The sequence below is a fragment of the Micropterus dolomieu genome, unplaced genomic scaffold (assembly GCF_021292245.1).
Source record: "Micropterus dolomieu isolate WLL.071019.BEF.003 ecotype Adirondacks unplaced genomic scaffold, ASM2129224v1 contig_750, whole genome shotgun sequence".
Lineage (NCBI taxonomy): Eukaryota > Metazoa > Chordata > Actinopteri > Centrarchiformes > Centrarchidae > Micropterus > Micropterus dolomieu.
Window position 1 is genome coordinate 16,462 of NW_025729740.1, and position 15,160 is coordinate 31,621.

The 15,160-nt window shown below is 39.4% G+C and overlaps 1 protein-coding gene across 2 annotated transcripts in view; it reads left to right on the forward strand.

Moving 5' to 3' along the window:
- rap1gds1 (RAP1, GTP-GDP dissociation stimulator 1) overlaps positions 1 to 15,160 on the forward strand; it is a 30,584-nt gene that overhangs the window by 15,353 nt on the left and 71 nt on the right. For both annotated transcript variants that reach the window (XM_046041236.1, XM_046041238.1), the window contains 10 exons: positions 3,929 to 4,057; positions 4,514 to 4,639; positions 5,500 to 5,643; positions 7,356 to 7,487; positions 7,814 to 7,948; positions 9,108 to 9,233; positions 9,765 to 9,904; positions 10,934 to 11,060; positions 11,534 to 11,662; positions 13,273 to 15,160. The exon at positions 13,273 to 15,160 is cut by the window's right edge and continues 71 nt beyond it. In XM_046041236.1, the coding sequence (XP_045897192.1) occupies positions 3,929 to 4,057; positions 4,514 to 4,639; positions 5,500 to 5,643; positions 7,356 to 7,487; positions 7,814 to 7,948; positions 9,108 to 9,233; positions 9,765 to 9,904; positions 10,934 to 11,060; positions 11,534 to 11,662; positions 13,273 to 13,400 (1,316 nt within the window). In that variant the 3' untranslated portion in view covers positions 13,401 to 15,160. The remainder of the gene's footprint in view (positions 1 to 3,928; positions 4,058 to 4,513; positions 4,640 to 5,499; positions 5,644 to 7,355; positions 7,488 to 7,813; positions 7,949 to 9,107; positions 9,234 to 9,764; positions 9,905 to 10,933; positions 11,061 to 11,533; positions 11,663 to 13,272) is intronic.

Here is a 15,160-nt window from a genome sequence, read left to right on the forward strand (position 1 = left end):
TCGTGCTGAAAGGTGAACTTCCTCTTCATCTTCAGCTTTCTAACCGACGCCTGAAGGTTTTGTGCCAAAACTGCCTGGTATTTGGAACTGTTCATAATTCCTTCCACCATGACTAAGGCCCCCGGTTCCAGCTGAAGAAAAACAACCCCAAAGCATGATGCTGCCACCACCATGCTTCACTGTGGGTATGCTGTTCCTTGGGTGATGTGCAGTGTTGTTTTTGCAGCAAACATACCTTTTGTAATTATGGCCGAAAAGTTCTACCTTGGTTTCATCAGACCATAACACATTTTCCCACATTCTTTTGGAGGACTTGATGTTTGTTTTTGCAAACTTCAGCCGTGCTTGGATGTTTTTCTTTGTAAGAAAAGGCTTCCGTCTTGCCACCCTACCCCATAGCCCATTCATATGAAGAATACAGGAGATAGTTATCACATGTACCACACAGCCAGTACTTGCCAAATTCCTGCAGTTCCTTTAATGTTGCTGTAGGCCTCTTGGAAGCCTCCCTGGCCAGTTTTCTTTTTGTCTTTTCATCAGTTTTGGAGGGACGTCCAGTTCAGGTCAGTTGTGCCATATTTTCTCCACTAGATGATGACTGTCTTCACTGTGTTCCATGGTATATCTAATGCTTTGGAAATTCTTTTGTACCCATCTCCTGACTTATGTCTTTCAACAATGAGATCTCTGATGCTTTGAAAGCTCTCTGCGGACCGTGGCTTTTGCTCGGAGATGCAACTAAGAAAATATCAGGACTATCCTAGTAGAACAGCTGAACTTTATTTGTGATTAATCAGAGTCACTTTAAATGATGGCAGGTGTGTAATGACTTCTAGCTAACCTGAGTTTGAATGTGATTGGTTAATTCTTAACATAGCCATATCCCCAGTTATAAGATTTCAGTTTATTTTTCTATTGAATTGTTCACATTATAGGTCACATTAAAGGTGGAAAAAGTTCTGACATGATTTATCTTTGTCTCATTATTTTACATCATAAGAACCTGGCATTTTAACAGGGGTGTGTAGACTTTTTCTATCCACTGTAGTGTCCTGATAAGGGCTTTTTAGTTTTTTCTGTTTTCATTGCCTTTCCAAAAAACTCTGAAAGCTTTTGCTTCATTTACGCTGTCATCAAGCCATTCCAATTTTGTGGCACACCATGTAAATAGGGGCTGAATTAATATCATGATTTATTGAAGTTCAAACAACGCATGTAACATCTGTTATGTTGGATTTTTCTTTGTCTCACTTGCTTTAAGGTTTTAGCTGGTCCTGGTACTGCAAGTTCTGATCGTCATTCAATAAGGATCTGAAAAGATCTTGTATGTTGCAGTATTGCTTTTAACTTTTCCCTTCTCTCTTCTGTTCTGCTCATCCACTCACTCCTGTCTTCCCTCACCATCGATTTATAGACTTTTTTTTTTATAAAAAGGTGTGCGTAATGGCTCTACCAACTCTTGCCAATAGATGGCAAAGGTATCTACACTTTTCTCTTAAGGTTTTGGGAATCTGAAATGTGGAATTTACTTTCTGCTTCTAACTCGCCCTACTGTCATAGAGAGGGCCGTGACACCATGTTGTGGGCGAATTAGCATTTAACGCAGGTGTGTATGTAAAACCTGCTTTAAATAATAATTCATCATTTAAGGGTTTAATTGTCGTTGTGATTTAAATTACCCCTCCTTAATTCTCTGGAAAATAAAAAATGTGAGTATTTTTATTAGGTTTTATTGTGATTTCCCTAAAATACTTGTTTTGGTGACATAATCACAGTGTGAATGCACAGTTTAAAGCGGGGCTATGTAACTCCTGTAAACATGACCACCATGCTCACAAATAGCACCTACGTGATAATGATAAATGCTAAACTGTAGCACAAGTGGAGAAGCGTCATAAATTCAGTAAACTGACTCCGTAACAGTGACACAACAAACCTAATGTTTGCTAACATTAGCCACCATAAGCCACTGGTCATACTGGATGTGTTACTCTCCGCACCCCCTGTTTTGCAGGCATACATTAAGATAATAAGCAAAATGTTATTTTAACAGAAATGCTTTCATTTGAAATAATTCTGATATGTTATTGTACAGTTCTCAAACCCTTTTCTCGAGGCCAACTGTCGAATGTAATATGTTCGTCGAATGAAAGTTATGGTTATCGATACAGGATTTGCTGAGGTGGGGAAAAAAATAACTCCGACTAATCAAAGGCCTGGTCACACCAGCATTTTAAACACTTTCAGCCATTTTCAGTTGATTCCAGTGGAATCAGCGCGATTAGTGGTTTTGCTCGTAGGGATGCTTTTTTGCCAAGTTCAGCATTGGTGACTTTAACCCGCAAACTTTCATGTAGAAAAGCGTCATGACTGTGCTGATCTTTTGAGGGGAGAGCCGGAGAACCCAAAATGAAGCTATCATAGCTTAATAGCTGTGTGTCACAATTCACTTTCATTTAACCTCAGTTATCTCTCTTATTTTTGTGAACAATTTTTTGTTTGGTTTCATATTAACAGACAGAAAAAAGGGGAAAAAAATAAAAGAAAGGCATATACATGTACAGAAATACAATATACACACCCTCATTCCCTCACCTCAACCTACACACGCACACCCAACCACACACAAACAATATAAACAAAACTAACACAATTGTACTTTATCTAATGCCCCCTACCCTCCCTACTGAGTGATCTACCGTGCCCCCCCCCCCCGGCAAGAAATTCAGTAACTTGAAGAGCTGAAGACTGTACTTCAGAGCATTCCCAAACATGTGAAGAAAAGTACCTATACTGCCTTGTGAACACAGTTGACAGAGCGGAGATGACTCTAACTTAATCAAATGTCTAATTCTGGGCATTAATAAGTTCTATAGACAAATCTTAAGTGAATGGATTGGTGATTAGGATTTTTAGAAGCTTGGTTAATATTATTCCAAATAGTTTTCCAAGCTATTGTAGGGGAAATTAAACTATAATCATTTTGCCAAGTTGTTTGAATTGCAATTGGTTTATGGTAACTTTGCATTATTTGAGAATACATTGTGGATACCAGCAGTAAATTATGGTTATGAAAATGAGTATTAAAATGCCACTTTTTTTTTTTTTTTTTTATATAGTCAAGTGTTGTTGGTCGCAAGCTTCCAAATTAGTAAAAGATTAGAAATAATAGGCCCAAAACGCATTTTGGCTTGTTTTAATGGGACTTCTGCATAAATTAAATCTTGTAATCTGTGCGGATAAACTAATTTCTCTTCCAGAGAGCACCAACAAACAGATTTTGTGGGGTCTAAACAAGATTTTATAGTATGCAATACAATTGCACCAATGATGGACTTAAATTTGGAACTCCCCAACCTCTAGCTGATTTCTCTGTCTGAAGAGTTGTGAGTTTAATCTTTAGTCTTTTGTTATTCCAAATAAAACCAGTGATTAAACTATGCAAACTATGCCAGTACTCAATCTGTGGACTTAGAGGCAACATAGAGCTGAGAAAATGTACTTGCTATCATTTTTATAACAGAAATCCTAGCATCAAAACATTTAGGCCTTGACCTCTGTTATCTCTGTAGTTGCCAGGGGGAGTAAAGAGAGAGAATCACCAGATTATTTTTGTTATACCGCTTTCTGGTGCGAGCAGGCTTTAGTGTACTGCATTGAACAAAGGTTTGTGTTTGCTGAGGAAGAATGTGCCATCGTCTCGCTTTGAGGTTTCACAATGATTTGTTTCCTTTACTGGAAGTGGGTCGCAGTGTTTTAAAATCAGATTTATGCAAATGTTCACTGTTAATTTAACTACAGCAAATGAGCTTTCAGGTCAAAATCAAATCAAATGTCGCTTATGTTGTTCTCCTGGTCTCCTCAGCTCTACATTATGTTTAGAACAACAGGTCGACTGCCCGGCTTTCTGTGTCTTTGTTTTGTGCAGATTCTTTACAAGCCCAGCTGATCAACATGGGTGTGATTCCCACTCTGGTGAAGCTGCTAGGCGTCCATTCCCACAACACAGCCTTGACAGAAATGTGTCTAATTGCCTTTGGGAATTTGGCTGAGCTTGGTGAGTACAACTAAATACCTATTTATCCAAGCCATTACAAAATGGTGAACAGTATCATCGACGTCTCACCTACCTAGATTTCTTCATCTTTATTTCCTGCAAATTTTCTAGTCTGTCAGTCTGCAGAATCAGCTCGCCGTGGTCTGAGTAGACCTAGCCCAACTCTCAAACACAAAAAAACACACCCCTCTCAAGGAGCATTGTGATGCATAGCTGAATATCTTTTCTTTCCTCCAACAAACAAACATGTTAACCATAAATTTGAAAATCACTGTGACAAAAGTTTACTACAAAAGTGGATGACATATTGTGACTTCAGTTGGACTATAAAATAAAACGTAGGTCATAGTTCTCCTGCAGGGCCTATAAACACTATTAGCCTAAATAAGATGTCCATGTAGAGGAATTCCTTCTCTTTCATGACATGCCTGTATAATCCTCTTCTGCTGTTCTCAGAGTCCAGCAAAGAGCAGTTTGCCTCCACCAATATTGCTGAGGAGCTGGTTCGTCTTTTCCAGAAGCAGTCGGAGCACGAGAAGAAGGAAATGATTTTTGAGGTTCTGGCTCCACTTGCAGAAAATGGTAATGTAATACCAATGGTAATTTGTCTCATCTTTCTTTTTTCTCATAACTGAGCGCTACAAAAGGTCATATCCACTGTATGGGAGGTCTAGAGATGCAGGCGCTAAAGAGTGAGAGACGCAGCGTTCTCTCGTGCCTTCGGAGGAAAATCAGGTCCTCCTTCTCTTTAGTAAATCATCCTCTCAGTGTGTGAGTCATGCTTTCCAGGCTAGCTGCTAGCTGCACAGTCATGGCAGACTGCTCCTGCATTTGCTCAGCTGCTCTTTTTCAAACATGTCAGCGTGTGTGTGTGTGTGTTACAGCAGCAGAGAGAGCCTCTTACTGACTGTTATCACCATTCCAGGCACACTGGGTGCTCATACGTTTTCAGTCTCCAGGACAACGTCCTACATTACTCTAGAGAAACCTCACTCGCTCTCTGCCTCTCCTTCTCTTTCAGTTGTCAGGCTGCATCTACATTAAGATCTATTAGTAATAAGTTATATATATTATATAAGTTTTCAGAGCCCATTCTGATGTCTTCAGATATCTGCATATAATTTCTTTATAGTTTAAACACTTTGAGCTCCAATTCTTCTATGAAAGGTGTTACACAAATAAAGTTTGTAAAAATAAAGTTATTAGTGTTATCATATGATGCACCGTTGCATTGCAGTAGCAGTGTTTCAGACTTAACTGTCCTCCCTGAACGTCTTGTTCTCCTTCCCCTGCCAGATTTTTATTATTAATGTTGTTGTTTTTTGTTCTTATTAACTTTTATTTGCTGTATTTTTTCTGTGGACTGTGATTTTATGTTCAGCGCTTTGAGAAGCTGCTTTTAAAGGCGCTCTATAAAATAAAGTTTATTATTATTATATCAGATGTGATAAAGCTGCAGCTGGTGGAGGCCGGCTTGGTGGAGTGTCTCCTGGAGGTGGTGGGTCAGACTGTAGATGGAGAGAGGGAGGAGGATATCGCCCAGCTCAAGACTGCCTCTGACCTCATGGTTCTCCTTCTGCTGGGAGGTAAACACACCAGGGCTTGTCCAATACATGGCCGATAATAACTCCTTGTACGTGGCTTTAGGATCAACAATTATACCACAGACTTAAAAGGGTTCATGTGGTCTGTCTTCAAATATTTAACAGTCAAATTTATTTTCAGCTTCATAGAGTTAAGGTGGTTTTAAAACACATTAAAATTCCCTCTGAATCGGAGCTTTAAAAAGCTTTCTGCAACAGTAATTAGAAATTCATAATTTCTTCAAGCTGTCAGATTAATCTTGCTGTCAAATATATACAAGGTCATATCCTCTAACTGACTTAATTTATGGACAGAAAATATAACCTACATACACACACATATATGACCATAAATACAAAGGTGGAATAAACCTGAACAGTAAATAAATATACATACTGGAGTCTCTGCAGCTATTCTTACAAGACGTATCACATGATGGTGTTCTTAATTCTTGTATGTTAAAGGAGCACTATGCTACAGTACGTATATCTAAAGAGCGATTCAGCAATGATTCATCATGTTCTACCAGTGCTTCATAAATCAACAGGAAGATGGTCCACAACATTTTCTCTTCCCCTCTATGCTCGCTCAAGCAGGCACTGAGTGTAGTGTGCAGTTTCAAACAGATGTTTGCCATTATCTAATGGCCAGAAATCCTGATGTGCCAGAATCAGATTACATGATATTTTTGTCTTTTGGGATGATCGCTGAGATTAGGTGATTTTAATGAGTCATAAATTGTCCTGACTTGGCTGAGGGACAAGGATGGGAACACCAGTTTTCATCTTTTTTGCCCCCGATAGTAAGGTTGGGCCATAATTGTGCCAATATTGTGAATTATACCCTACATTTCATTACCGATGAATCTGCCGACTATTGTCGCGATAAATCGTGACTATACCGTTTCATGTCATAAATGACAAAGAAAAACAGCAAATCCTTACATATAGGAAGCTGGAACCACTAAATGTGACTTAAAAAGATGAATCGATTATAAAAATAGTTGCCAATTAATTTTCTTTCGATCGACTAATTAATTAATCTTGTAACCGTTGCAGCTCTATTTCAATCCCATACCCAACACCAAAAAATACTGCCTCAAAATTTACTAGTTGAAACTCAGGCAGGCCATTTTATTGTTCAACCCTTAAACTGTATTTCTTGTGTTGCCTTTCATGAGGTAATACCAACACTATATAAAATATATAATATATTTTTTAAATAAACCAACAGTTTTGCATTGTGTTGCAACAGTGTAGGTTTCAGAAATAAAAAATATATAGTAATCAGCAATGTCTATGTCTAGTAAATGTTACTATTGTTAATGCACTGACCCTAATTTAACTTAAGTTTAATTAAAGTCTCTTTTTAGGACAATTTTAACTGTAAATTACACTTTTTTTTAAACCTAAAATACTGCAACTCAGAGATGGTGGCAGTGCTCAGCCCAGAGCTCCTGCTAGAGGACAGGACTGCCCTAATAAAGCCTTAGAGGTGAAACACAGCGAGTATCAGCTCCTGTCGTCTCTCCTGTGCATTGAGGTGTCTGGAAAGTCAGAGGACAAAGTTCACAGGCACTTGAGTAAGAAAATCACAATGAAACTGTAAAAGTGAGGGGACATGTCCCCCCCCCCATCCCCAGTGGAAATGATGCTCTTGCTGCCTTATAAAAGACTGGCATTGTGCAGTAATCTGTCTCCCCCCTGTTGTGTAGATGAGTCCATGCAGAAGCTGTTTGAGGGAGGAAAGGGCAGTGTCTTCCAGAGGGTCCTGTCCTGGATACCGTCTCATAACCATCAGCTGCAGCTTGCTGGGGCACTGGCCATCGCTAATTTTGCTCGCAACGGTAAGCTTCACTTCACAGTGTGGTAAGATGAGGTCCCAGAGGGAAGTTACTGACCAAAATGTTTATTACGCAGAGTGGGACGTTCCTGCATAAACATATAATAATAGTGTACAACAAAGAAAAAATACCGTTATACATTTAATCATAGTTGTAGAGTGATGATGTGTAGTAAGAAAGTGGTAAACTTAGTGGTAACATACCTACTATCGATAAAATAATATTTTGTTACAGAATTAATTACAGGTGACGGTAATAGGACTGTAAGCCCTGCTCAGTATCTGACACATCAATCTATTTACTCTTCTTGCGTGTATTTCTGTGTGTAGATGGGAACTGCATCCACATGGTGGACACTGGGATTGTGCAGAAACTTCTGGAACTGTTGGACCGGCACGTTGAGGAAGGCAATGTGACTGTTCAACATGCAGCACTGAGTGCCCTGCGGAACCTGGCCATACCTGGTGAGCCGCTGCATCAGTCAAACTTAGAGGAGCTTGCACACAACCAGGATCTGTGTCGTCTAGCTACTATATACACTTTGTATATTTTAAAACCTAATTTAGAATACTTTATTCTTAAGTAAGTTTGAAATATACAACATCAAGTATAAACAAAGTGACATCAGCCTGGTATTTTGAGAGTCGCCATCTGCAGTTGTTGCAGTATAAGGTAAGATGATTATACATTTAAGGAAAACATTTCTTGTTTGCCTTTAAGACCAAGTGTAAAATTTGTTTGCAAACTCCAAAGACCAGTTGTTAGAACAGTGCTGAAACACTATCAGCAGGCTTCTGAACTAAAATTTCAAAACCATAACTCCATTTTTCAAACGGCACACCCATTTCCCTAAATTCTACACACAAATCCCTTCATTTCTTATTGCCTACACCATGCAGTCATTGAGAAAACACTAACATTCAATATTGTTCACTCATTCAGCACAGGTTGAGCTCAGTTAGCACATAGCTACCCAGGTGGAAACACAAACAGTCAAAATTGATAACACACCAATCAGAAGCTTCAATAGATAGATAAAAAGGCCGGAGTCAGTTCATTCAGTTTTGAACAATGGATCCAGAGAGATGTGAAGGAAGAGGTGGAGGACACCAGAGAGGAGGAGGAGGAAGATGAGGAGGAGAGGTAGGAGGTGGAGAAGGAGAACAAGAATCTCTGGCCTGTCCCAGACCAAAGACGGGATGCTGGGGCAGAATAATATCTTGTACTGTACAGCACACTAAGGAATAAGAAATGTGCAGATGTTTACATTTGTTGTTTCTTTTGTTGTGTTCATCATGTGTGGGGGGACCACAAGCAGCATTACTAATAACCAGTTTTTGTAGTATTTTGAATTTTTGTCACCAGTGTGTAAGACTGTGTTGCTGTGTGTGTGTGTGTGTGTGTGTGTGTGTGTGTTGTGTCTGAGGGCAAAGTTTACTTTTTCAGCAAGATTGAATGGTTTTGAGTGGAAAGCTTCATTTTGACCTAAAATTAGGATGTTTGGAGAACTGGGTGAGAAGTTGTGCATTTGTGTTTAGAGTTTCGAGAAAAAGAGGCATAATTTCAAGAAATGTGTTTAAGCAATTGAGATAAACTGTAATCTGCCTTGTTTCCTCTCTCCAGTGGTAAACAAATCCAAGATGCTGTCAGCTGGAGTAGCGGACGTGGTGTTGAAGTTTTTGCAGTCAGAGATGCCACCAGTCCAGTTTAAACTCCTGGGGACATTACGTATGCTCATCGATACACAAGGTAGAACTTTAATCTGTCCTTTTCTCTTTACACCAAATCCATGAAAAGCATCACAGGAAATATATATTGACTCTGACAACACATTATAGACTTACTGAGAATAGAGTGAAAATTCTAAAGTATATGGATATCCAGTGGTCATGTTACACACACCAGTTGATGATGTTTGAAGAAACCATAAAGGATATTTCAAGCAAAGTTGGCAGCAAGCTTTGGCTCCTGTTTAATCTTTGGTTTGATAATCAAGAGCTTCTTAGCAGCCCAGCCCATACGAGCCTCAATTCTGAGTCATAAAGACACACAAATATGGTAACTGCTGCTCAAGTCCTGACACTGGACAGATGGTCCCATATACAGAAAGTCTTTTTAACCAGAGTGAAATAAAATGTGGTTCAGTCAAATGCGACTTCAGAACTTCAGTGTTTGCTTCTAATCTAGAACCTCAACTTTAAACCTAAAAAGCTTTTCACTGCATTTTGGTGACAGTGGACACCAGAGTCAGTGACACTAATCTTGTGTGTATTTGTTCAGCTGAAGCCGCCGACCAGCTGGGAACCAATGGGAAACTGGTGGAGAGGCTAGTGGAGTGGTGTGAAGCCAAAGATCACGCGGGAGTGATGGGCGAGTCCAACAGGCTCCTGTCGGCCCTCATTCGACACAGCAAGTCCAAGGTCAGACGCCATTCTTCACACACAAATTACATTAAACTGGTCACGTCTTCGGTTGCAGTTAATGGTTCTCTTGTGCTGTCTGTAGTTGGTGGAGTTTTTCTCATTTGTTATTTTGAGAGGTTTCTTATACCAGCTGCACATTATTAATTTAGAGAAACTCTGTACCTTCTGCAGCCACAAGTGGCAATTATGGAACATTAGTAAATGCTAAGTAGGGTAAACTGAGTAACATTGCCAAACTTCTATCACTACACGATGCTGAAGTCATAAACCCTACATTTGTATCTTCCAGACTGGATTATTTTAATGTTCTTTTGTGTGGTCTTCCTAGCTGTGCTACTAGAAATATGTAGCTTGTTCAGAATGCAGCAGCTAGCTCTTGACAAAAACTAGAAACTTTGACCCTATAACCCATCCTGGCCTCTGTTAACTGGTTACAGGCTAGTGCTGATTTTTAAGGTTCTTCTTTTTACTTCTGAAGCCTTGCATGAACTTATATATCTGAGCTGATCACTGGCAAACCCTCTTCACTGTCAGTGCTGGTGTCCTGGTCACTCCTTTGTTTAACAAAAGAAATCAGCTGGCTTCAGAGCATTTGCCCACCGTGCTCCTTATCTCTGGAACGGCCTTCCATTACATGTTAGAGAAGCAGTTTAGTGGACATATTTACATCGTAATTGAAAACCTAACTTTTTGCCAAGCAAAAGTACTTCTTAAACGGCGCATCGATGAATCGTTGAAATAATCTATTGAAGCTTCGAATACTAAAATCACCGTTAGCTGCAGCCCTACAGCTGAATAATTGGGTTTACTAGTGTATGGGCCTGAACATGGCGTCTATCTATAAATCATCCAGTCATCTCGTTGTCAGCGGCACATTTGTGTCATGATGAATAACGGAGCCATCTATATTATTTACTACATATACATTTACCTTGTCTGCATTTATCTGAATGTACATCTCAGGATTGGTTCATTAAAGGGATGGTTGTTTTCTTTTTTTGTTTGTTTGTTTTTTGTGGATTTCAGGAAGTCGTCAAAACGGTAATCCAGGGAGGAGGCGTCAAGCACTTAGTTACCATGGCAACTAGTGAGCACATGATCATGCAGAATGAAGCACTGGTGGCCTTGGGTCTTATAGCGGCTCTGGATTTGGGTAAGCGCAAGAACTATTGTTATTTGTAATTAAAGTTTTACACTTTGGCAAGTTTGAACATTAAGGCAGTATTTTGTGTGTGCTTTTTAGTTAACTGCCTTTGAATTTGCATGATGAAACAAAATGGAGACCTCAAGCGCTAATGATTCTCCCCGTCAGCTGCCAGGAGCAGGGAGATTTTCACCTCCCGAGACAGGATCTGTAGAAATGCTTAAAGATCTGCTTAATCAGAAATCCAAGTTCATTGAATTTGAGTTGAGCAGAGGCCTAACTGTCTGCAGAAAACTTTGCAAAAGCAGTGCAAACTGTTTGACTCTGTTCTGTGACTTCTGAGAAAGGAAGCTGAATGCATTATATATTATATCCACACTGAAACCTGCTCTTCTGCTCTGTAGCACACTCACTGGTGGGAACAAAAACATGTCGCCATATTCATCACGGTTTCACACTGGAATTCTTTTTCTGGATTTCAGTTGCGGCTGAGAAGGACTTTGTTGGAGCCCACCTGGTGTCAGTGCTTCACAAGCTGCTGTCAGATGAGAGGAGTGCACCAGAGATCAAGTACAACTCTATGATCCTCATCTGTGCAGTCATGGGCTCAGGTGAAAATTGTTATTATTTTTTAACTCCGATTGAAGTGCATAGTTACTGTATCTAGGGCTGGGCAATAAAACAATAATGATAATCATCGCAATATAATTTTCCTCAATAACAATATAATAAATGTTCAATATATTAAAAACAAATTAGCACTTAATTTTTCTATTAAAATATTAATTTTGTTGAGGAAAAGGGACTGAAAAAAGATTTACTAATCATATTGTTAAAAAAGATTTTATCAAAGTTGTTTTGAATGTTCTCCCTCAGATTTGTGAAGTGATCCACTGTTTGGCAACAAGTGTTTGTGACGTTCTGACCATAAAGAAAAGTTTAATCGCACAATTAACCATCTGGTTTCTTCAGTTTTCACTCAGGAGCAAAAATCAACCTTTAAACATAGGAGAAATAATGATTTGACATTTATCGTGATAATTATCGATATCGAATGCTATAAAATGTGTATATCGTGATAGCATTTTTGGCCATATTGCCCAGCCCTAACCGTATCTATCAACCACACCCCTGACTTGTCTTATAAATGGTACTTATTTTGAAAGATTTCAATAGTTGCCTTTTTGAAACTACTGTATAATGCAAGTGAACAGATCAATCACAGCCTGGATGGAGCAGGACATAATAAAAAGTGTGCTACAGTAAACTTTCCAAACGTTGTTATTATATTAACATATTGTTTTGCATAAATAGTTATGATTATTGGCAAGTTATTAGTAGCCTACTTAAAATTAAAGTTAGAGACTAACTACCATGTAGAACAACATTTTTCTTGCACAAAGTTAATGAATAAAAAACGAAGAGTGGTAAGCTAAATACTGTACTATTATATGAAATTATAATGAATATAGTAACATATAATTCACATATTAATATCAAACTAACAGTTTACTATTATATTAACAATATACTTTTAATATAATGTTATAATATACTAATACACTCATTTATACTAGCTCCTCCTCCAGGTTGTGGATAGGGCCCCTGTAGCAGGTAGATGCCATTGTGACAATATGTGCTCCTCCTGAGAGCAACATGTTCCCCTTGTTCTGTTTTACATCTGTTTTACTAAAGTTATTGTTATAGAAATGCACACAGAGATCAGCTTTACGATGCAGACAGCAGTTGTTGATTGCAAATGTTTGTGCTACACTACCATCACTCAATTTATTCTCTTAAGTTTTGTTCCCTTCTGGCCTATTTGAATTATGTTGTATTTATACAGTGGTCGATCGAAGTTATCACAAACAAAGAGTGTTTAGTTTTACAGTCTTTATCTATTTAAAGATAAACGTAAGTTAAAAGTGCGTTGTGTAGTTTTTAGAGGCTTCTAGCTGTAAGATTTTGGATTGCAACCAACAGTCCAGTTATCAACTGGTCGGCGTTTGCTGGCAAACTAACATTATCTAGTTAGAACCAACTAAAACACAAATCACACTGTGTTTCACATGATTTGCAGTAATGTTGCGCATATAAAAGTCGTGGCCGATATAAGGCAATAGATTTTTTCAGCTTCGATGAATGGATGAATGAATTCGAAAATTCATGATACTTTCTTCCCCTCCCCTCTTTTTTATTTTTATTTTGTTTTTTTTTTTAGAACCTCTCCACAAAGAAGTCCAGAGCCTTGCGTTTATTGATGTGGTGTCCAAGCTGAGGGCTCACGAAAACAAAACGGTATCACACCAGGCGTCGCTCACGGAGCAGCGATTAACTGCCCAGAGCTAAATGACTGTGTTCAACCCCAACCACATCCATCCACCCTGCCTGAACACCTATTCACCCAATGACTCCTCATGACTGCTCTCCCCTGTGCCCCATCGTCACGTGCCAAGGTACCATGTCTCGTTAACTGCCAGCCAGACATACAGTCGTGTCTCTGCCCCTGACCCTCCGCCCTGCCCTCCGCCCTGCCCTCCTCCACTAGGGTTAGACTGATGCCGATTTGGATTACTTAAATATACAAATCCTAAAAGAGTTTGCCCAGAATTTGATACTTGACAGTGGGGGAAAGCCTCTGAAACCGTTTTTAGTCTACTGTGGACACCAGAACTCTCCTCTGAAAGCCATAATATTGAGATTTATTTAGGTGGGTTAGCAGGTCCTTAGGCAGGGTGAGACAGGTTGCATTTCAGGCTTTAAAGACTAACACCCCTTAGATGTTCTAGAGGTAGACACTGTTGACTTACTCGTCTACCTATTTGTTTTATTTTTATTTGAAATAAACATACATCAGTCTAACCCTGGTCCCCACCTCTACTTGTGCATGCATCTTCTGCTACAAGTAGCTCCACAGGAGCTGAGGCACCATAAACAGCCTAACGCAATAGATAAGAGACAACACTCTTCTACGACCATAGCTGTGATGCCATCCGCCGGTAATCCACCAGAGAAAAATGTGCACAAAAGAACAAAAAAAAAACCTCTCCCTGTTGTGGTTTTTCTTTCATTTTGAAGAAAAGCAGCCATCCATGATGTGCCCAGTCGTGTCCCATGTAGCTAAAGTATAAATTGACTAGAAACTGTGCATGTTTTAGTCCTGAAGGTGTGACGGTGTTCATTTCACCTCTCCGCCGCTCCTCACATACTCCAAAGTACAGCCTGCCCTTCCTCCACTGACACCTCTAGTCTTGTACACTCCTTTTTTTGCAACGGTTCTTTAAGACTTGGATCTAGAGATTTTATGAGATTTTTAATTCTACAGTTGTCCAAACACATTCCCCCTGCTCCAACAGCTGTACAGTGACGTTAGAGGCCCCACAAGTCTCCACCCCATCGCTGAAAGAGAATCATGTAAGAAGCAGGTGAGGCAAACACAGAGAACAGGGCTGTAGTCAAGTCTCCCTTTGTTAGTCGAGTCAAGTTCAGCTCCAAGACTGAACACAGCAAGTCAGGACCACAATACGGAACTGATAGTGTGTCTGTCCCTGTGCAAATATACTGCAATGCTTAATGCCTATAGGGTGGGAAAAACAATGTCAGGGGGGTGCAAAGTAAAACAAAAATGTGATTTAGTATGAACAAGAAAGGTCTCCTCCATTCAAGTCAATACAAAACATGTAAAATCAAAGATGGCGGAGATGTCTTTTTCGAAAAATCATTGATTTCAAATGAAATGAAGGAGACTTTTCTTGGTCAGACAAAATCATGTTTGCGATCACGTTTTGTGACTTTGCACCCTCCTTATAGTTGCTAAGAAGATTGCCTATTTAACATCAATTTAGTCAATGCAGAATATACATATAAATATCTTGTTTGTAGCACTGCGCTACAAGATAAAAAATGTATCCAAAATATTTTTGGATGGAGGAAACGGTGGAGTAAGCTATGAAGAGCAGCCACGAAGAAGACACGCGTTAAAGTCAAAATAGGCAGAGACTAAGAAGTCAGTACTGAAGTACTACAGCTTAGGTTCAACATTCACTCCGTGATCTGTTCTAACCATAGACTGTATATAAAGCATAAACCCCCCCCCCCCCCCCCCCCCC